At 34.5% G+C, this 24761-nt stretch overlaps 3 protein-coding genes across 3 annotated transcripts in view; all 3 read left to right on the forward strand.

The window, feature by feature from the left end:
- LOC147078961 (uncharacterized) overlaps positions 1-24761 on the forward strand; it is a 799973-nt gene that overhangs the window by 467297 nt on the left and 307915 nt on the right. The window lies entirely within an intron of this gene.
- On the forward strand, positions 246-5888 carry LOC147078979 (uncharacterized). Its single transcript, XM_085952146.1, has 3 exons — positions 246-640; positions 846-1069; positions 4489-5888. The coding sequence occupies exons 1-3, from the start codon at positions 466-468 to the stop codon at positions 4873-4875; spliced, it is 786 nt and encodes a 261-aa protein (XP_085808272.1). The 5' UTR covers positions 246-465; the 3' UTR covers positions 4876-5888.
- Positions 18912-20107, forward strand: LOC147078980 (uncharacterized). The gene is made up of 2 exons (XM_085955699.1): positions 18912-19088; positions 19925-20107. The coding sequence occupies exons 1-2, from the start codon at positions 18912-18914 to the stop codon at positions 20105-20107; spliced, it is 360 nt and encodes a 119-aa protein (XP_085811825.1).

The following is a 24761-nucleotide window of genomic DNA, read 5'->3' on the forward strand; positions in this document are numbered from 1 at the left end:
AATACCGGGTTCTGGCGCGTACGCTCCTGAGCATGCGGTAAAGAATGAGTGTGGAAAGACCGCTAATATCTACCTACCTACCTACCAACCTATTCTTTGACTTATCCCCATTTTAAGTTCGAATGTACAGAATAGCCTTCTTTCTAAATTGTGATCTCGATCAAAACAACTCAAAAATTTAAGATTTCTGAATGATGGTATTCTTTTAATTTAATACCATAGACATAATGTATAAGACATAAGACACAGTGTACATTGTTTTGTCTATGATCAACAGCTGTCAAAATTTAAAAAAAAATGTATTGAATTAGAATTTAGTTGAATAAACAAAATTAGTTGCACTCGGTGACTTTTAAATCTCACAACTAATAAACATGCTTTATAATATACTATTAGTATAAGATATACTAAAGTATTTGTGATATCAATAAACAATTAAATCATATTTGATATTACAGCAGCATCATGAAAACCAAAAAAGAGAGAATAATCTGGGAATCAAAACAAGAAGAACAATTAGTTGACTTCGTAAAAAGCAAGGAGCATGTGTGGAATAATGCAAATTCCGATTTTACAAACTTACGCATGCGAAAGAGGGTATTTTCTGAATTTGCCGCCAAACTTGGCAGTCTCTACAATGGTAACATATAAAATTAAATCTCAGAACAAAATATTATTGCATACAGATGAAGCAATTTAAAATACTTGATTGTAGTACAGCTTTTTATCAATGTAATGATTTAAAAAAATCCAATGATAAGTACCTACCGACTACACAGAATATTCATTTGATTCTAATATGAGCTTATTTTATTGAATGTGTATTTTATAATATTACATTTCAGCTAAGGCTGTTGGACACCGTTGGACTAACATAAGAAACACTTACATGCACAATGTGAGAAGAATAGAGCGGTCAAAGCAATCTGCCGAGTTCCCCGAAGATATTTACGATCCCTCTTGGCATTTATGGGAGCGATGCCAGTTTCTCAAAGGAATTAAAGATCGTAAAAACAAATATAATTCATCTGACGAGCTTTCCCTTAGCCACATTAAAGAGGAAAATGATGTAAGTTAATTAAATTTAATCCGTATCGAGGGCAAACTATCAATGCTCATACCCAGGGGCGGCTCTACCTTAAGGGTTCGTAGGGACCATCCCCACATCACCATGTGGGGATGGAACATTCCATGTCCGATATTTTTATCATTGTTATAATATACCTACTTAATTACATGATTTAATTAACTATTTATTTTGTCCATCTAAACCCGTCGTTATTTAGAAAGATATTTATTTTATTATTACTTATTATACAAATAAATAAGGCATTGATTGTAAATTATGTAATAACATAATGCTGATTACGTGATATTAAAATGATTAATTAAAATAAATACGCTCTATTTCACGGTGACACCTATGTATAAATTAAGAAAGATATGGCGCCTATTTTTCGCTGACCGGGTACAACTCGGTCCCATCCCGTCGCCTCGGTACAAATCTCGTTCCATCGAATCCATTAGCGTTAGTATATGCTTACTGGGGAGCGATTCAAATAACCACGAGGTGAGTAAAAAAAGCTCGCTGTATGTCGTTGTAGTCTATAATAATAATTATTATTAATTAACTTAATATTTTAAAGCATGCTTTTTAGATGTGATTACGTAATGACTCGGATAATAATATTATTTATTCTGAAAAATTACTCATTTCCCAATAATAAAATCATATTATTATAAGTAGCTTAGTACACAGCGCTCAAAATGGAAAAGTTTACGAACCGGAGCGCTCGACAGTTTTCTGAAGAACAAATACATAGTTATCATAGTTAGAAGACATAGTTATCAAATTTTATGTGTATTTCATAAAAATAAGTGTGTTAGATTTTCTATTATATGGCCTATCTAGCTCAGACGGTCAAATAATTTTTTCCACGAGACGGAGCGATAATTTTACCGATTTCACGAACAGGAACGGCGCTCCGGTGCGCTCCGGTCCATTTCGAGCCCTGTTAGTACATAATTATAATATGAGAAAGTAGGTAGGTGTGTATATTTAATAATGAATGGCTTAACCCCACCATCTAAGAAGTTGTCGAGCCGCCACTGCTCATGGCACTGCTACTAAAACAAGTGGTGTCTTAGGATGTCTACGAAGTGGTGCAAACATACAGGCTGTAAAAATACACAATATTATGTTATTTTTGTGAATAGAGTTTTTAAGTCATGATGTAGTAATTTTGTGTTTAAAATTATTACCATCCGCCGTGTGAAATTATCTACCTTGGAAATTAGCGAGGTGTCGCACATCTGATGAATTCGACACACGATTGGACAGACGTTTCGCGGAGTAGTATTTTAAATAGAAACAGTGATGGCATGTGCAGTAATTTGTGTTTTAGCAAATTGTAAAAAAAACAGAATAGCGTTTCAATAGTTTTGATGTTTTGTTTGCGTTGGGTTATAAAAAAACCTCTGAAAATTGGATAAACAAATTAATATATACTAATAATAGTAATAATAAAGATCTAATAAAATACTTTACATTCACATAAACACGTCGGTGTCTATCTTTTGAAAAGATTATATTACGGTGGCCGTGCGTTTACTATCACGCCATGGGTCCCAGGTTCGAATCCTGGGTCTGGCAAGTACACATATTGCTTTTCAATTTGTGTCTGTCAGGGTATGGATAGGTTGAGCAAATGGCTGACATCCATTTCTCATAAAAAACAAAATCTGTTAATACAAACCCCTACTCTGTGGAGGCCCATATGATCCTATTAGGATTGGACATGGTGAAAAAAAAAAAATATTTTGGTTTATTCATAATACGAGGGTGGGTCAATAATTCCTTAGAAAAAAGCATTAAAACAGTTTTTATTTTTGTATTTTTTTTTATTTCTCAACATAATCTCCTTGGAGCTCAAAACACTTGGTTAGACGTTTCTCAATTTTTTTTAAACCGTCAGAAAAATAAGTTTTCGGAAGGTCCTCAAAATAAGCATTTGTCCGATCGATGACTTCTTCATTTGAAAAAAAACGTTGTCCACTTAGCCATTTTTTTAAGTTTGGGAAAAGGAAAAAGTCACTGGGGGCTAAATCTGGCGAATACGGTGGGTGGTCGACCAATTCGAACTTCAATTCTTCAATTTTAGCCATTGATCGTGAACATGTGTGAACACGGGCATTGTCCTGATGAAAGAGGATTTTTTTCCTGTTTAAATGAGGCCGTTTTTCTTCAATTTTGTTTTTTAGCTGGTCCAATAAAGATGCATAATAATCCCCTGTTATTGTTTTTCCTTTTTCCAAATAGTCAACGAAAATAATTCCACGTGCATGCCAAAATACAGTAGCCATAACCTTACCAGCTGATTTTACGGTTTTCGCCTTCTTTGGACATGGTTCGCCTTTCGCAATCCACTGCTTTGACTGTTCTTTCGTCTCGGGAGTATAGTGGTGTATCCATGTTTCATCTACAGTCACAAAGCGACGAAAAAATTCATCCGGATTGCGTTGCATGAGCGACAACAGGGCTTTAGAGGCCACCACCCTATTGCGTTTATTGTCGACTGTGAGCAAACGCGGCACCCATCTTGCAGAAATTTTTTTCATGCCCAATTTGTCATGTAAAATAGAAATGACGCTACCTTTTGAGATCCCTGTAACCTCAATTATCTCACTCAACTTTAATCTTCGGTCACTTAACACCATATCGTGGATTTTATTGATCATTTCTGGTGTAGTCACCTCTACAGGACGTCCTGAGCGTGGTTCATCCTTTGTTGATGTACGATCACGTTTAAATTCATTTAACCAGTTATAAATAGTTGCAAGTGAAGGAGCAGATGTGCCATGAACTAAATCCAACTCATTTTTTATTTCCTTTGCTGTTAACCCTTTTATATTAAAATGTTTAATAACAGCTCTAAACTCAATTTTCTCCATTTTTGTAAACAAGCAAATTTTTTTTTTAAATGTACGAGAAACACAACAACCCGACCAATCTGATTGAAGCTTCGCAGCATACTGAATCGGTAGTGCCGCTGCATGAAAACAAACCGCTTACAGTACTAGTCGCGCCACCTGTCGGCTTTTCTAAGGACTTATTGACCCACCCTCGTAATTATGGTGTTATGAAAATGAGTGTCTCGAAAAGTTGCAAATTTTTGTGATTCGCTTGTGTACCGTCTTGAGATGAATTGCATTCATTATTATTGTTGATTTATTGAAGGTATATAGTGAAATATAAATTTATGAAAGTGCATTTTTTTTAAAACATCAATATTTATAAAAAAAATTTGAAATCCTTTTTTATTTATATCAAATCGAGCTTTAGTATGGTCACCTGCGACTAGTAGCAGATGACGCACTAGTAGTATTGCCCTGCCCTTCAATAGTCCAATCATAACCTGGTTGTTTTTAACCTTGTTTTCTAACTGCCAATAATTTTTTTTATAGTGTTATGTATTATTTTTATTTCAGGCATCTTTTATGGCTGAAGATTTAATTGATAGAGTGAATTCCGGTGGAGCCGTCAACAGTGAAGACCCGATCGCATTCAGTTCTCTCAGTCATTTGCCGCCATCGTCGGCAGCAGCCATCATGGCTCGATCGAGCAACAACACGTCATGTGATAAATCAGCTTGCGAGCGGGTCCTTCAGGAAGCCTTGTTTGTGTTAAAAACTCTTCAAGATGAAAAAAATCAAGAAGAAACCAACAGCGATTCAAAATTCGTGCACATCAGCAAACACGTCGGTGAGAGACTGTCGAAGATGAAACCATTTGATGCGGAGTGCGCCAGTCAGAAGATTATGGATGTACTGGCTCTTTATAGTGAATTCAATCCGTATAACCCCAACAAAAGCTGATGTTTGTAAAGACTATGTCTAATTTAACTTCACACCTCCTTCTATGGTTATGTCTAATCTCTTGGGGACTATTTGAAGTGACCTGAAGAATAATAACTATCTCATTGCACTTTTCAATGAATAATTTGAGTTGAGACAATTTTTGCTGACGATTGAATGAATACAAGTGCAGTGGTAACCATGTTGAATAAATCGACTTCGTAAGTACGTTAAGTAAGCTTTTTTTATATTCAATGTGTTTTCAAATGACCCATAATTACTACAGTAAGAAGAAAATATTGATATCCCTGTGTTTATAAGAATGTTTGAAACGGTACAAGTCAAGCAAAAATAAAAATCAAATTATAATAATATATCGTCTATGTAAGTTCATACCGCGTATGAGTCAATATTTTCAAAATACGTATTTTCGGCGCTCTCGGTTAAACGGCACAATCCGCATTGATTGGTGCATTCAAATTTTGAAATTGACCAATAGACTATTTACCACAATGTTAAAATCAATACCGCGTTTGAATTATCCATACTACAGAAGCAAGCAAGACGGCGCGTATATCCCTGATCCAATACAGTGGACGAACGGAGAGTTGCGTAAAGTCCAACTGCATTTAAATTATTTTTTTATCTTATTTATTGACGAAATTGCAAGGTTTTTTTTGTCCCTCCTGAACATTTTGACAAATGGTTCTTCCGCGGTATTAAACTTATATAGACGATATTATGTAGCTATGTAAATAATAACAAGATTTTATATACAAATTTTCATGAAATCCAATGCTAGGAATAAAATCCATATAAATATTCACACAAAGCAGTTAATTGTTTGAACTCTGAATATATATGTGGGGATGTGAAATCTGATCCCAATTAATTTTGTAATTATTATATTATGTCGCCACTACTCGTATCACTTAATCCTCTGCACCTCATTTGCAAGCATTTTGATGACAGGATAGGTCTGAGGACGATTGGATCAATTGAGCACAATCGGACCCAGATTGGATACATCCAGAAGTTACAAGAAATAAAGCAAAACAATGAAACTACAAAAGAAGAGTTGGTTTTAAATTCATTCACTATTCAAAATATTGGATGTGTTACTAATAAAGATATTATTCAGTATTGTGGGAATATTGGTAAGTATGCGAATAAAAATGGTCAAGTATTTTGCTGTCATTTTTGATTGTACAGTGTGTATCAACCACCAGGAACAAAGTGTCCGATACAATAAATTAGATATGTGTCTGCCATATATATCAAATAATTGGTGTGAATGAAGTACCGAGGGCAGTTTGTAGACTGCTGAAAGCTGGTCATGCACTGTTTAGGAGCGGCACATTCCATGAGGCGCCAAATAAAGGAAGAGATGTTATTATCACTACTTTTCAGAGTTGGCACCTCTTGTGGAGATGAGAGTTTTTTCACCTATGGCGTTAAATAACTTTATTTACAAACAGAATATAATATTCGCACCTCGTATCTAATACCCCGTTTACACGTGCATGGATTTACTGTTGACAGTAAGTATTATCGCGGCCATAACAAGAAAATGTATGGGTAAACATGTATCCTGCAGTCGCAAGCTTACATGCATAAATCAAAATTTTGGAAGCTTCTGAATTTTCATGCGACAGTAGGGATTTTTTCAATCTGCGCCTGCACAGTAGAACAATAGTGGCGAACCTGCCGGCAAAAAAACGAACTATACTCATTTTGAGGTTAACCGATTTTCACTACCTGCCAAATAGTATCATAAAATTACAATATCGCGTCTCACTTACTCTTGAATAATACGATTGGAGAGACAGTCAGCAGTTTTACATTTATTATCACGATAATTTTAAATACGCACTATTGCTGCCAGTCAATCCATGCACGTGTACAGGTGCTATAAGGGTCTTATGTTAATTTTCGAATCGACCCTGCTTGTTAGAATGATACCTCGCTAGCATTAACATATCCTGATTACATGAACAACACTAGCAATTATAGAATATGACTCCTGTTGTAGAGTTGTAGACAATTGAATCAAAATTGGGTAAAACTGAGGATAAAATATTGAAAATTTGTTGAAACACTCGAGTGTAACGTTACATTGTCAAAACTAAACAGCTCATGTCTATTCACATGTTATTAATTATAATATGTAACATTTATAAAAAAGATAAATACATATATTATAACAATATTTTGTTGATAATTTTTATTTCTTTTCTTTGTTTTTTCAACAGCGTAAAGTAGACATTTTTAATTCACCTTTATCAATATTATCAAAATTCTAGTTATATATCTTGGTTCTAGCTGTGACGAAGAGTAGGTACTTGTCAATCATATTTATGGGACTTAAGAAGATGATAATAATAATATGATATTAGTACCAATATAATATCATAGAATTGTTTGAAGGCCGATAATGAAAAGCCTTGAAACTCTAGTGCAATTTACCGATTTGTTATGATAATTTGCCGGTAGATATGACATTTACGTATGTATTATTGCAGCCTTTGAACCCCTTTGCCTTTTACAACCTGCTTTTGAACGAATGAAATATAGGACTAGGCACATCTATAGATTACAATTATTAGGTACAATATATATTACGTATCAATTTTTTTTTTAGTCTGTTACTTATACAATGTAATATAAAATTAATTTATATTATGGTAGGTTTTAAATACTCGTCTAGTAAAGCGTCTTCGCGACTGTTAATCAAATTCAAATTTATTTATTTTCCATATTATAATGAACATGACAAATTATAAATTCAAAGTGTTCACGACATAAAGTAAGTGTAAATAATTTTCAAATAAAAATACTGGGTAAGTAATGTGAGTAAATAAGAAAAATAAAGGTACATGGAAGCACATAGATTGAACTAGGTTGATTGACCCTATCTTAAAAACTCATAAAACAACGTCCACCTAAATTCACCTCACGTAAGTGGAATATATCAATATCCGAAGCGATTTGATTAAACATAGTTATTGCCCTCCTACTTGGCATTACTAATCGCAGGTTAGTTCTGCACCTTGGGAGAACAAATAATATCGGATGCCCTCGATTCCTAAGATAATCATCAGAGACACACGAGCCAATACCACCAAGAATGGCAGTTTCCATTTACGCCGCGCCGCGTATAAGTCGGAAAAAATATGTAGCTAAATAAAGATCCCTTCTAAATTTTAAATAAGCATACCTAAGAGAAAGTCAGTCAGATAGAGCCTCAATACAGCCGAAAGTAAAGTAGTCTTAAAATTTTCGTCTGGACCTCTTCACCATAAGCCGTGCTGATGCGGGGCCCAAACAGTAGACCCATTCTCTTATGCCTTGTCTTAGTTATATGGACTGCACAGTCGCAGCGGGTGGGTGAGTCATGGCCCCCACAAAGGGGGGCTGACAGGGCTCTAGCTTGGAGGCCTGGCATGGCGAGTCGACCAGATAAGTGATATAAACACTCATCACAAATTCTCTCTATTAGTAAAAAAAGTCGCCTGCAGCGCTATTTTTCTTCAATGATGTTATTATTTAAAATTATGTGGTTGTACGATATAATTTTCAATTGTGTATTAATAGTCGACAACACCATAATTCAAATGGATGTATTAAAATATCTGTAGAGCGTCACACTGCCTTTATTTTTAGAGATACGTAAGGGGCCAAGGGGGTAAAGATCCTAGCCTGAGGGCTCGGTTCAGGATGTGGGGGCCATGGGGTGAGTAATACGATTTTGAATGTAACATTAATAAGGGAAGAGGAAGTGGAAAGAGAAAACCAATTAAAGATTAGATGTAGGTAATTATATATAAATAATAATACCAAGGTACATAATTAATTACTTTAGTATGTGAGGTAGACACCGTATGAACTACACGGTGTTCAGAAAATTAGTGGCATCATACAGTAGTACCTACTACAATAAATTTATTACATAGTTAGGTAATAAAAATTAGCTGTTGTAGATACCTACAACCAATTTTTATTTTTTTACCTGCGTTTTATATATAAAAAAATAGCATGAATTTACTCTAATGATTCTACAAATTGCGACTGCGTTATGCGTCAATTACATTGAGCTACTTTACGAGCTGCTTGTTGGCGAATTTACAATCTGCCTGTAAAGTCGCCCAGTGTCATCATCGAACAAGCTAACAAGCAGATTGTAAACAATCTACCGAGAAAAGTTGAAAGCCCGTCAACTTTACACTCTACACGCTGGCGTGTGGGCCTACTGCGTCTGCGCAGTAGAGCGTAGTAGCGACCCCCCGGTAAAAAACGAACTACGTTTTGTCAAAATAGTCGCTAGCTTGTTGGCTTCTCAGCGAATGAAAAGTTTTGTGTGTCATCATCACAATCGCAGTAGCTGAATCGTCTGCTTTTAAATTCGCCAACAAGCAGCTCGTAAAGTAGCTCAATGTCATTGACGCTTTACTGAGGAAACTGGTGCACGTGTTCAAATGTACAATCGACGACTAATTGTTGGATATTTTCTGTAACACTGCCTCATCTTTCAGTATCTGTTCAGTGTTCAAGATCTTCGTGATAATCCAGTTCGTGTCATGTAAATTAATGTAATGTTTCCTGTTGTCAGTCATTGGTAGAAGTTCGTTAGAAACTAATATGATTGTTTTCATACTTAACAACACTCATACCGGAAGTCGGCGTGAAAGGGCGAAAAGCGCTCGATGAAAATTGAAAGTTAATCGTAGTATAAATGACAAAGGGAAATGGGTTTTTTATACACAGGTAATAATTACTAATGATGGATTAGCATGACGTAAGTAAATATTATACTAATCTATCGCTATTAATTTGCGACTGCGTTACTGAGGAAATTAGTGCATGAGTTCAACTGTATCTACCATCGACGACTTTTTAGCCATAATTGGACATGGTGTTGTGATGACAATAATAATATGATTTACCATGCGACAGGAAAAGTTAAATTAACATGAATTTAAAGCTTTCAAAACATTAGTGTTATATTATCTAATCTATGGAAACTCCATATTTTTGTAGTGACAAGTCATGAATCTAAGGCGAAATTATAATTGGGCAGAAATTCGCGACAGATCCGTGTGTGTTTTCACCCAGAGTATGGGCCTAATAGGTTGAGTAAGTGGCTAACATCCATTTCTCGTAAAAATGTCTGAAACGGGCCCTCAGGCTAGGATATTTGGCGGGCCCCTACCTGCCGCTAAGATTAAAGGCAGTGTGAAACACTAAATTAACGTTTTCCAAATTGTGTTTTAATTAAAATTAAGGGTACTTATACAGTGAATTATTGGCGATTTTTAATACATCTACTTTAATAATGGAGCTGTCGAGTATCGACACATAATAATCAAAAAATATATTACACAGTTATATAAGTAATTGAAAATGTTCATGGCCATGAAGTATAATAGCGCCGCAGGGGACTTTTTTTTACTATTAAAGCTAATTTATGATGTGTGACTATCTCACTTATCTGGTCAACCCGACGCACCGGGCCCCCAGGCTTAGGTTCCAAAATATTAATTGACAATGGACAAAAAAAAGTATTATTGCATCTAACTTATAAGTACACAAACCTCTTCAACATAACATAGCCTAATTTCTCGTTTATCGGTCTTTTGTCTATTGCACTCGGTGTACACCACTCCGGAATTCGAGTGGGCACCGAGAATTTTTTGACAGTTCCATTAGGGATTGGGTTTCTAAAAAACCGACATTTGCGAAATTTTTGTGTTAGAAATTAAAATCTAAGAAATTTTTCTATAAAGGTGCTGGTGAATTACATACCGATAATTTTTATTTTGGGGGGTGCCAGGGCCCCCTGCCCCCCCCCTGGGTGCGCCACTGCGACCTCCTAATCTTCCTGAGATCAAACATGGTAAATAAAACAATAGTTGGTTTACTTATTTATGGTTTTCATTTTATTTTCCATCATGGGGGACCTCAAAATCAATTAGTGTGTCAGGTCTCCGTATCTCCAAACCCGTCACTGTTTGGTCGCTCAAAAGATGGTTGTATATCGGAATGCCAAATGGTTACGGTTCTCAACCACGAGGGAACGGCAGGTGAAGAGAGCTTTGATATACTTGCCGAAGTTGCCACGGGCCTCAATGGGGTCTCAAATTTAAATTCTGCATAAATTCCTTGCACTGCATACTAAAATAACAATTCTCATTGTTTAAAAAAATCAATTGACGGGTTTTTTTAATTATCGCGCATTGAATTTTGTTAACAATGTTCAGATAGTCTTTACACAATACACTACATTTTGAAGCAGAGTTTTGAATGTGTGAGTGTCTTACGAAAATGAAACACATTATAGGCGTGCAATAGTGTGTGTTCCAACCTTCAAATACACCAATAGCACCAGTGCATAAACCGAGAGCAGTTGTCAGCTGAACTAAGATCAAGTTGAGAATGACGTATTCTTGACACGTGTTTAAGTTTATCCCACATTCTTCCGCACTCGAAATCGGTTGCCTGTTACTCCACACCCGTTAGGTATTTCAGTTCCCATTACTTTTGTGTTCTCTGGTGTAGATGCTAAAGAAGAAGAATTACCTATCATTCAGTCAATTTATTGTATATACCAGACATTGTATTGGACAAATGCGGCTCCCAATAATATTTCTTGATAAAAATATACTTACGTATTTTCTTTCCCAATTATACTTGTTACTTGTAAAACGCAAGTTTTCCTTTCTAAATGTTGTAAGTGACAAGATGCGTATTTGTGTATTTAATACTACACGAGAACGTGACTATATGGTGTGGCTCATTATATATATGAAAATCCAGAATGTGGCTCTCGCTGACCTCTTGTATGCCCATCCCTGGTATATTATACTATAAAAGATTAAAAACTTTCTGATTGAAAATAGAATGACGAGATTGTACGTTCTTTCGATTATTTTTAAATAATCACGAAATCGTTAAAAGCTTTTATTAAACAAATTTTGTATCTTAAATATCACAAACAAAAAAACTAGCATTTTATAATATTTTATTTCCCCCCTAGAAAGGGGGGAAATAAAATATAAGAATAGAATATAAAAATAGAGATTGTTACGTAGTTTTTTCGATAATCTCTCGCAATTGATTGGGTTAGTAAAACATTTCCGCTCTTCGACAAGTTTAATAAAAAACAGACATTTTTATTGAAGTTTCAATAATTAAAAAAAATAACGTAATGCTGTCACCACGGATTGACCACTCTATCGCCACTTAAAACCAAAACACACGCCCCTAACATGGAGTATAAATGCGTACCGATATGTCTATTTATCGATTCCTTCAATTTTAATGATTGATATACACTGTTGACGTGTCACGTTTGTAGTGGTCATATAGAGCTTCGCTTTCCAAACTACGAGGCACCTTTGCTATTTCCAAATTAAAAAGAAAATCTAGGAGGAAATAATGCTCAAATGAGGATAATCATTGCCGACTCAAGTAGAAAGCCGATACATTCACAACGACTGGTCCTTCTTTTTCCGTCCCTCCCGTTGTTGTCTATAGATGACCTGTCATTGTTCTATAGAGTACTCATAATGACGCGTCTGTCGTGTTCACACAGGGAATGGTTTGATTTGGATAGATGAGTTACAACATGATAAATAATACACTAGAATTAACACACATCCTACAAATGTAATGCATAGATCAATACTACATATTTTTCGGAAATCGATATTACCACCGGTTTTTGTGTGAAGGACTAGTCTGACTTTGACAGCTGATGAATAACAGGAATGTACTTATACTATTTATAAATAACATATTCATTATATTATATTATATTAACATAGTTAATATATTTGCTTTGAAAATTCTTAATAATTCAATTTGAAACGAGAAAGGGCGAATCAATATGTCAAGCAATCTAGGATCTGATTTTGACAGCTGAATAGTGGACCACTCGTTGCTTGTGCAAAAAGATATGCTTAGGCTTTATTAATCTAAAGATGGCGCTGGGATAATACAATCACTGCTGATAGCATTGCCATTTTTATTTGTAGCTCACTTCATGCTGTCACGCACCAGTGTTGGAGCAAAGGGCAAGCAAAAGATAGCGCGACTTCCCTTGGTACGTCGCTGCGTCTCGTGCCAGCCGCTATTAGTTGTAGATTGCCTTTGAAGCACCGCTGCAGGATGAAGGAACGTCGGTCACGGCGACAGCATCCGAAACGCATGCCTCAACCACGTGAAGAGTCTCTTTGTGATCACTTCAATCACCGAGGGCTTCCGTATCCGCTCATGAACTCGAGTATCTGTAACGCCGTCGTACCAATGTACCTCTAAGATCCGGCAGAAATATCGATTCTCAAAGCTCAAAATTTCGAGACCTTCGAAACTTAGTAATACGTCATGTAATGCAGGAGCACAGGTTGCAAAATACAAGTTGGCTAAATACAGACCTCGCCACACCAATGTGGATTCCAAGTTCACTAGAAAGATTGATATCGTCGGCAACTGTGGCTTATAAGTATTTGAACCTGGTCACCAGCTCGACGGCTAGACCAGAAACACGCAATGAGGAATGTCGGCGTCAATGCATTCAGGTGAAGACCTTCACGGTTCGAATTCGCTGCGAGCCTGTTCACTGCATTACCGACTTACATTGTAATCAGTACGAACCTATTTGGAAACAGAAGGTATGTACCTACGCGACAGTGTACAATTAAGTAGGTACCTAGCACCTTTTATAGTGTATTGTATTCGCGATAGATTCACATGTATTGAAAAATTTATTACTTTTTAACTGGTATTGAATTGAACTACCTAGAATTAATAAATTTTAATAATAATCAACATGAGATTACAAAAATATTGGCGAGTTTGTTAAACTCGTTCTTATAGATCATTCCAATTATTGATACCATGGCGTCTGAGGTTACAATTTGCGTACGAATAGGAAGCACAAATCTTTGGGTTTGATGATTAATAATAATATGGTTTGGAGCCTATCTTTTAAAAGTATGAATAATTCAATTTAGAGCCAATTTAAAACGAATTGTACTTAACTACCTACCTACTGGATATTTCTTTTCATATATTTCTTAATTTCGTTCTGTCATATCGTCGTTATAGGATTGGTTTGTCGAATAACCGTTTTTGTCGAAATCGAACTTTTAATGCAGTTTGTGTAAGTATCTAAATGGACCAGAACCATCATTTTCTTTAAATCGCTTTGTAATGAATACAGCATTCATATTCGGTAAAAACAACAATTCAATTACCTCCATGTATTTAAATATAGGATAATGAAATTTGTTTTTCGTCTCTTGAATATTTGACATTTGGTCCATTCGACAAACCAATCCTATGACGTCCTAAGTTTCTTACAATGACCTACCAAAGTTTGCAAGTTGATAAGGGTTAATAAACAATAGCCATATAATATGATGCAACACATACAGAATCATTCTAACTTGATAAACACAGGTGTGGGCCAGCAGAGGGTCATAGTATTATGGACCCACGCCCGGATATCACACACGATACTTCAATAAACTAATTAATAATAAGATGTCACCAACATTTATAAAAAGGGCCACGCATCTTGCGCCATCGTCTATTATTTTTAATTCTTTGTAACGCGTAGGTATATCTTGTCCGCTGTATATGTACTTGCATTTCCGTTGAATAAACTTGAATGTTTCAACTTTTGTGAAAGTTTTATTGTTTCCCGATCATCTTCTAGCCATATAGTCTAAACACATCCTTGAAGGTAAATCACCTTCAAGACGACGGTCTTTAAACGTAACAGCTGTGAATACTATTCAGGAGTTGCACAGCAGTCCAGTAATTGGTAAGGAGACAGAGGAAGGAGAAAAAACATTATACCACATAAGGTTCCTTTCAACACAAGTCACCTGATTCCTTTGTCTTCTTCTCCGAGGGACATAACAGTTCGATGTAATAATAATATCCTGGAATTAAAATAAATATCTTCTGCGATCAATTTTCTGTGAACTCATTTTTGAACGCGCCGATCACAATAACAATGTCTGCAAGTGAATATATCGCTTGTGTTCAGTGTGGGGTTGTTTTTAGTTTTAAATAACAGTACAAACCTTTAATTTGATGACTTGTACTATTAGGTTTATAAGTAAATTTATTGCAGTGTTCATAAATATTACAGATTCTAATTGATTTATGATGAATGACAGGTAAATCCAATGCGTCGATTGCGGGATGGATCTTGGTTGATCATGTAAGAAGAGTGTACATTCAGTTGTAGTAAGTATAGTATTAACCATTTCTATGGCTTTTTTTATCAGTTACACGAAACTTGTTTTCAAATTAATTAACAATTCGTCATATTGCTTGATTCGAATTTCATTACTCGCAGCCTGTCGCAGGAGTATACAATGGTGATTGAAAATAACCAAATTGACTTCTGACCACTACACCAGTCAGTTTTTGACAGGCCATGGTGGATTCGCTGCCAAGCTCTATTAGTTTGGACTTGTTACCCGACTAACATGTCAATGTGGCGGAGAACACAGGAAAAATGTACTCCGAGAGGGATGAGATGCTTGAGTCGGTCCAACCAACTGTTGGGCCCATCGGGACGTCCGACCTGGTCGCCACGAAGGCCAATTATATTGCATTTAAAAAAAATTGCGGCGTTTTATTACGAACGTGAATATCTCTTCACATAGTTTTGTTTGTCCGTGCCTTTCTCCCATATTATTAAATTACACCTTTCAGTAAACTCTATAAAACTTCACTTGAGAGCGTGGCGATCTTAGTCTTAGGTATATGCTCCTGAGACATTCCCAGGGGTAAACAACTGCTGATGCTTCACATATAAACAAAGGGCCTCGTGATATGCTCGATTAAGACCGAGTGTAGTGCGGGGCGGATTGGTTTGGAGGATCCATGTTTGTGCTATTGTCGCAGAAGTGAGAGAAAGAGAAGATGTGAATCCCGCACTTTAAACGGGTCTAGGACGATTTGGCACCGGACAACTGGACGCCACGGAATTCGAAAATAAATAGACGTTAGGTACTTATAGGTACTTTAAAAAAAATATGTAATATTATTATTTATATTTAAATGATTATATTATGATTTAATAGTTGGTGAGAATGTAAATATGCAGACGTAAATATTGATTTAATCGTGCATATTTTAGGGTTCCAACGAAAAAACAGTTTTTTATTTTATATAAAGCCTTAGGCATGGTAATTCTCAATCTGCAATAGAGAATTCATTATGTTAAGAGTAAAATGAGTTAAAACTACTAAGTAGTAGATAGAAACTGATTAAAATACCTCGTCTACGTTCTGTATAAGTGTCTACGACAGTGCGGCGTCCAATTGTCCGGAGCCCAGTCGTCCCATTCCCCTTTAAACTGATGCGTAGTTCTCCTTACCATTGCGCAGCTCTTTGCACGGTTGTAGTCGAATAGTTTGTCGATGAGTGACCAAAAGAAGACAATAAAAATATAATTTTCACGACGACTGGAAAATGGAGTATTTTTTGTGATTGATGGTAAAGGGAAGTGTTGTTTTCAGTGTTCTCAGCCTCAGCTAAATATAATACGTGTGTTCAAGCTGAATAATGACAATGGGGAAGTGTGCAAGATCATTGCCAATGTTGATATATGATATTAAGTAGATCACAGCCTACTAGAAGTTGGACATGGCTGACAAACTATGGTGTCATAGTTCGAATGATGTCAATTGTACGTAAAACATTTCTCAGTGGCACAGTTCGCCGCGAACTTCCTTATCGGAAAGAGCTGATGTACGTATAGGTACTATACGGTCTCCAATTTTATTAGATTAAATATAAACATATTAATTCAATTTTCATAGCTAATTTTGGGAAAATTCATGAATTCAAAAATGAAAACCTAACCTAATCTAACCTAACACATAATCCAGTATATCGCGTATTTTCAAAATTTGTTTGCTGCAGGCTTTTCCTGTGTAGTGTAAACCGACAAGAGCCGTGTTTTATTATTATTTAGACATGGATTTTATGTCAGTATTATACGACCCAAAGAGGTAGGACGGTCTTTAATATACGACCATATATTTCCGATACAACATTTCGCGTTGATGTGTGATACGGCGAATTGCATACGTACAAGTTTCCGGACACGGATAATCATAGGTAAAAATTCTTTACCAACTTATGCATTATTCATTTGTGTTGTATTTATTATTATCATTGATATACTACTGGATGAATCATAATATGCTTCTTAAAATGACGCCCGATTTTCAGCGACTCGGCCAGTGTTAAAACTTACTGTTTTAATATCAGCGGACTTAACTCGATATAAGCTCACTTAATATTTGTCTCTAAAATGCCTGGCAATAATTATGAGTAACCCCGATCTAGCTTGCATCTTACTCTAACTAATAGTCAGCGCATGACGACTTGCTCTGTCCGCTCAGACATGAATTTTTGGTAGCTTGCAAGCTTTGGGTTGCAGACACCCTTAGGGTCACTATTCCAAGAACGCAAATTTAGTTTTACAGCCAGGGCAATACGGGTAAAATTCGGGAATCCATGTTAACGGTCTTAACGCATTATACCAAAAAGGAAATATTATAAGACGATATTATATTATCTTCTTTTGTGGTACATTTTTAAAATGTCACTTGTATCTCATCTAGTAGTATATCAATGATTATCATATAGTTTTTCTACGAAATTAGTTTTTACTTCTAAATTTTAGTTTGTTTGAAAAAAAAATCCTGAAATATGTTTGAAAGCTTTGGCAAAAAAATCATATTCGTGCTCCTATTATGGTAGGTATGTCTTTCGTCTATCGTTTGGTGTATATTTACCGATAGTTATGTTGTATTATACCTCGGTAATATTTTCCATAGCACTGACTCATCTTTCAGTATCTGTTCAGTATTCAATATATTCGTTATAATCCAGTTCGCATCAAGTAAATTAATGTAATGTTTTCTGTTGTCAGTCATTGGGGGAAGTTCGTTAAAAACTAAATTATGATTGTTTTCATAGTTCACGACGCTCATACCGGAAGTCAGCATGAAGGGCACTCGATGAAAATTGAAAATTAATCGTACTTACGTGCTAATGAGTTGTGATAATACCAATTACGATAATCTAGTATGAATGACAAAGGTAAATAGGTTTTTTATACACAGGTAATTACTATAAAATAATTAAATATTATGCTCTATCGCTATTGGTTTCGGATTTGGTATAATAATATACCATTTTAAACACTGTTAAGCAAATGAAACCGGTCCTGATCTTTAATTAAAATGGTTAAGTAGTAGTTACTACAAAGTTTTATTTTTATTATTATAAACATGGATGACATTAAATCAGCTAATAAAATTGACAGTAACGTTATAATGTGATGTATATTATTGGTAATTCATATTGGGCAAATAATTTGTCCCAAATCATCCTTTTCTGACTCATCTGACATTCTGATCATTTATTAATATAAATGATTGCCTAACATTAATAATTTATCAAGGACCTGTTATCTTCCTATAGCCAATGGAAATCATTGGGTTTGTGTCTATGAATAAAATTATAATTCTGCAAAATGTTCGTCAGACAATACTAATGGTCACTAGGAAAGTGTACATTAGAATATCAATAGGTATTTTTTACTCTGTCTCTCACATCGATTTTTAAATAGCGAGATGATGGAGTAGCAGAATATTTGCTTCTGAAGTCGTGGGTTACTTGTTCGAATTCTGCATCTGACAAAATGACATTTTTGTCAATGAGTGTTTGGATTCAAAGCATCGTGCCAATAAGTTGGCCATTTCTCGTAAACAATTTACAAGAAATCTCCCCAAATGGCTTTATAGTATATCTCGATTAAAACATAGTTTAACTGTACATATTATTATTACAAGGATTTTCAACAAAACATCTGTATGTTTCTCTTTATTTCAGATATATCACAGTGTTGCTATGGCAATATGAAACGCTAACAAATAATATCTCTCGACGTTATTACAGCCTGAACCTTTATGGTTTAAAAGGTTTCTATTTTCGAAATCGTGAAAGACAATATTGCCAATATGAAAACACAAAAGGTTTCAGTGGACGTGTGGGCTATGCTTCAGTCGATGCTGGGATACTTGATGTTGGCTATCTTGGGTGGAATATTTTTGCGGCTTGTTGTGGCAACGCTGACGCTTCCGGGGCGCCTGCGCAAACAGAAGAACGATGTGCAGCGAGCCATGAAAGAATTAGAGGTTAGGAAAATTCCCGCCAAATTTCATGACTTTCCTAGTAAGTTTTATAATAAATTACAGTCGAACTTGATTATTACGAGGAAAATGGGACCGACTGAATTTGCTCGTTATAAGCGTTACTCGTTATATCAGAGAATAGGTATTTTTAATGAGCGGTCAGATAACACAAAAAGTCGCAATTCAAACAAAAATACACAATTAGAATTTTTCCCCGAAACAAGCATGGCATTCATAAACTACAAAAGAAGTTGTTTATTGTAATGAACGCTGGTAGGTAGGTACCTACCTACTGACTTCACAAACCTTGAATTTTTTACATGAAATTTCAACCATATGCGTGGATGGATACTTTTTCAATTTTGTCGGCGAAAACACCAATTAGGTACCCGCTTAGACACTGAACTAGTGTCATAAACGTAATCCGATCCCGGCGGCATCGGTCTACGGTCGGATTTTATTGCTTAGTGTCGAAATATTTTTAAACGATCGACACATTTACAGTTTTAGAAAGTTTCTGACAATATTTTTGCTCGGTATATCCGATAAGTTGTTCGTAATAAAAGTGATTAAATGAATGGAGAAAATCATAAACTTAAATGTCAACGAATGTTAGTTTCCACATTACATTCGAGATTTCACTATGTCCGTGATCGTAATAACCAAGTTCGACTGTATTATAATTCTCTATTGAAATTAAAGAAAGTAAACATAATCGATGTTGACAAAATGGTTTTGCCTATCATTTGTAAGACGTCATTTTTTTTAGCGAGATTGCCACAATCTGGGTCGTATTTTTTAATGGTAAATCTTGAAAATGAATGTTTGTATAATTTCAGAACAGGTATCCAGATGCGTTCAAAAGCGCGATGGAAGAGTGCTCGGAAGAAGAGGCGGAGAAAGCAAAAAGGGACTCAGAAGTTGCGGATGAAGACAATGATGAGCCATTCGAGGAGAATATCCAGGCCACGGAAGAATCAGCAGAAGAGGAAACACCGCTAGAGGAAAAGAAAACCAAATAGTTAACTAATTATCAGGTTTACGACGATTGATGTTAGTTGTTATTTATTTAATCAACCCCTAATCAAGGGGTAGAACATGGCATACTTCGGAGATAATAATACAGATGCCCATTATCTGAATCCAGACGTCATGTTTATCTGAAATTATTATTCACGAGCTAATTACAAAAAAAATGATTCTGTGTTTAGCGAGCACATGCTGCGATATACAAAGTAAATTGAATATATTTTTTGAAGTGTTTTAACACAGTCAGTGCTCAAAACACGCCTGGCGTGGCCATTCACTGCTGACTAGTTAATTAACACATTTAATTTTCATGCTAATTGCTACATGCTATGCGTGTCTTGAGCACTGCCCGAGTTGTGGCAATTAACCGGTCAGCGGGTAATTGGCATTTTTATTCGAAATAAAATACTTATTTAAAAAATCATTTAATACTAATTTATATTATTTTCATCACAGATAAACGGGATTCACTCTACTGGGTTTTTTTATGTACCATGCATAACAATTTAAAAAAAAATCTCTCTAGTGTGGACACCAGCACATTGTCTATAATAATTGTGATCACTAGATGTAGATTCAAAGTTCGAATCCTGCAGGCTGGGTAAAATTTACATGCAATTCGTATATTTGAATTCAGGTAATGGGAGTTCTCCGAATAGAAATCGAGCATTTGGCTAGAAAATAATTCTTTTCACTGTGGGTACGCAAAATGTCATATAGTGGAGCTTTTGCTATACCGTGTTGTCATCTTTTCATAATATGCTGAAAAAACTAATAAGTGTAAAAATTCAGCATTACTGAAGCAAATATAATGCATACTGAATTCTTTAAAATTATAGTATTTTCGACATATTTTGCTTAATAATAACATACTATTTTACATTTTTATATCGCAGTGTTGCCATCTTTTTCTATGCTGAGTACAATCGTGTAAAAATTATAGTATTTCTGAAAAAAAATTAATAGATAGGTACATGAACATATTTCGTACTGTGTTCTTCAAAATTATAAGTTGATTTATTTTGCGTAAAAATTAAGTGACATAGTATTTTACATTTTCAGTATTGTACTATTGCTATACTAATTGTCCTATAATTATAGTACTGTTGGCAACATTGCTACAGCCTCATTGCCGTCAGTATGCTTTATTTAATACGTCTTATTTGAAGACAGCATGTTGGAAAATCCCTCTACTATTATACTCGATCTCTATAAACATGTATAGGTATATGCCCATTAATTAAAATTTAATAAGATATTCACTGAGACAGTAATGACCAAAGTATTTATTAGCCTTAGATTACAATGGTGTACTTAAATAACTTATGTAAACCAAAATAATCATAAGTATTATATATTTACATATAATAAATTAGTAGGAAACACACTATTATAAGATTTATTATTACCAGTGGCGAATACTCGATACTATGCGATTTTTAAACAATAGCGCAAATCATTTACCTCCATCTAATAGGCACCCTTCGCCACTGGTGTTAATTATATAGAACAGTATATTATATTTTTATTAAAATCTCTACCCAGCATTATAACAGTAAAGATTATGGTTTGATAATCGAACTATTTATTAGTAATTAATTATATTGAGTATATACTTAATATTATGATGTGGTAAATTTATACAATACAGTTATTAAGAATTGCTTAGTTAATGTTAATATGTATTATGGCAATGGTAATAAATAATAAAATTTTATGTAAAGGGTACCAATTGACTAGCTATATAAAAAACAATATTTATATTTTTCAAAAAAAATATTGAACGAAATTTGACTGTGATATTGTTGAACCGACGGATGATTTCCTACAGCCTTTATTCGTAAAATTACGGAAAGTTTTAGTCTTATTCAATTACTAAAAAACATGATTCTTTTTCTTGTGCCATTGTCTATCGGCATTTGGCCATCATCAGGGCGTTCATCAATCAGAACATTGCTGTGGAGCCACTGTCTTATACCGTTTGGATAATAAAATGACGTGGAGAATGCTGCACTTTTGAAATCTCATAATGTGCTCGAGGTACTGTAGTTATCTAGTTGTATTATTCAGTATTCGAGTTATTTACCATTGGTCACACCTATCAGTTCAATTAAGTTTGAGTGCGCTCCGTGACTTCTTCAAAGAGTTCTCATCAATATTGTATTACACAATAATTTTGTGGAAAAAGTACTAAAAAATGCGTTTTATTAAATTAAATCAATAATACAATGCATTTTCACCATGAATTGACAGTTAACACAATAAAAGAAACAATAATTTTGACTCGCGTAAATACGGAGAAAATCGAGAATTTAAATAGGTTTGTACTTTTTTTTTAGAATTAAAATAGGTACCTATATATTATAAGGAGTATAAAGCGATTATTAAGTTCAAAATAACATTTATGTATTGTCTATCGATATTCGTCATTATGGTTTATTTTTTTTAGCAGCAAACTATCGAAATAATGAAAATTAAAAAACTGGAAGAACTGGAGGGGGGGAAGGGATGATTTGAATTAAAAAAAAACAGCGACCCGGCGCTTGTATACTTAGCACTACACCACTGCATACACGCCTATCAAAAAGGTTATAAATGGTGACCTTTTGCGATTTCCGATAATAGTGCTAGTTATTGCTTAGATTCGAATGCAATGCGGTAACATGTTCGCAGTAAATAAAGATTTTTGATGCATTTTTCGTTCAATCTAGTAACTACGATAATACATTTTTTTCCATAATGAAATAATCATCATTTTCTACAAAAAAACTTACCATATAGTTTTAAGCAATACATCGCACTATGATCGAAATTCACAAATTTCGTGACGCGATGTGAATATACCGTACAAATTGAGTATGTACCTTTCATTGGTAGTTTTCACGTAGCAGACGAACGATCGTTTTGTAAAAAAATACAAAAATGTTCGCATTTTCACGTGTAAAAATAATAATCAATGTATAATATAATTATTACTCTTGCTGTATTTAAAATTGTGGTTTGTCGCATATGCCACATTTTATGTAGAGCATCTCCAAACCTGTCAGTTCCTTAGACCCCCGTGTACCTAAATCCGCCACTGCTGAACATATAATATAACAGCGAACCATGCATAATCTCATGTTTACCTTGAGGTCTAATATTGCTAAAGCAGTTAATTTTGAAAAATACACTTGGTTTGTTAAATTAAATTACAATACATCAATAAAACGACAATTAGATATTAATATTCCACATAATTGAACAATAATCATGATTGGTTTCGTCCGCTTCATCGGGACATTGTCAACGAATAGAAAATTTATTTAATCTTACAAGTCCCTTCATATTTTTATACTTACGAAATTAAAAACAATTGAATTCATTTTTCTTCTTAAAGAATACTGGTTGAAGTACTCAGCTTCGAACGAGGTCGCTTCCTAAATTGATAAATAATATATATTGAATAATCACATTTTTCAATATCAAAATGATTTTTTAATCTAAAAATGCAATATGTTTACAATGAAAATAATTCTGACAGGAGTATAAGTCAAACAAAAGAACAACAGATTAAAATCGAATCCAAAATATTTAAACTTTATGTTCATCTGTAGTAAAAATTCAAAATGTAAAGGAATACACAAACATACGTTGTATTTTATAATATAATTTACGTATAGAGTATATATAATAATAATATTATTATGTATTTGTTATATTTAATATATTGGATTTAAGGGTCTATATTTAAATCACGCGACTAATTGTGACTAAATATCAAACGGGCAATACTATAGTTGTAAGATTAATATTAATTATTGAAGACATTGTACCTATCTAATTATGAATTTAAATAAAGCTATATTAAAAAACGAATTAAATTGTTTCGTTATTTCAAAAAAATACATTAGAGTGTAGGAAAACCAGACGCTGCCTTGACGCGCATGCAATATGGCCACCGGCGTTCGCGAAAGCTCCGAATTCAGACGGCGACGACCGAGCGTCGGTTTTTCCGAGCGTCCCATAATCAATCAATGTTTTCAATTGTTGTGTCAATTTAGAAAGCCTAAAATGTGAAAATACGAGGCATTTATTCAATACCAACATCCTAATGTGATTTGTCATAAGATATATGAAATATATCTCATTAAAAGTGACATATTTCTACACACATAACAGCTACGCACGGCGACCGACACCTATGTGTATTTTCTCAACATGTTGTAATAAAAATCATTCTAAATTTGAATTATTATTAATAATAACACATTAAGGCTAGTAAGTTTATTGTTATTTTAGTGTTATTGAGTGATAATAATTAATACTTGAACATATATTGATATTAGCAATAATAATTAATTAATCCATCCGTTTCAGTTGTTGTCATTTAACACTGTGTCGTTTCCAACGTAAATTAGAACGTCCTATTGAGTTACATTGTGGTTGCACTTGACAAAGAATTTAATACTGGATATCGTGCGACATATAATTGTAAATAATTCGCGTTGAATAAATAACCTAGGAATTGTCATAACGAATTTTGTCACACATATCAGACTATCGATGCCCGTCTGACAACGTCAAATATCCGAGGCTGAGCGAACGAGATAAAAAAAATACTATCTGTGTTTTAATAATAACAATAAATATTATTTTACATATGTT

Source organism: Rhyacophila brunnea, unplaced genomic scaffold (genome assembly GCF_057557595.1).
Source record: "Rhyacophila brunnea isolate RB1 unplaced genomic scaffold, BYU_Rbru_1.0 scaffold_10, whole genome shotgun sequence".
NCBI lineage: Eukaryota > Metazoa > Arthropoda > Insecta > Trichoptera > Rhyacophilidae > Rhyacophila > Rhyacophila brunnea.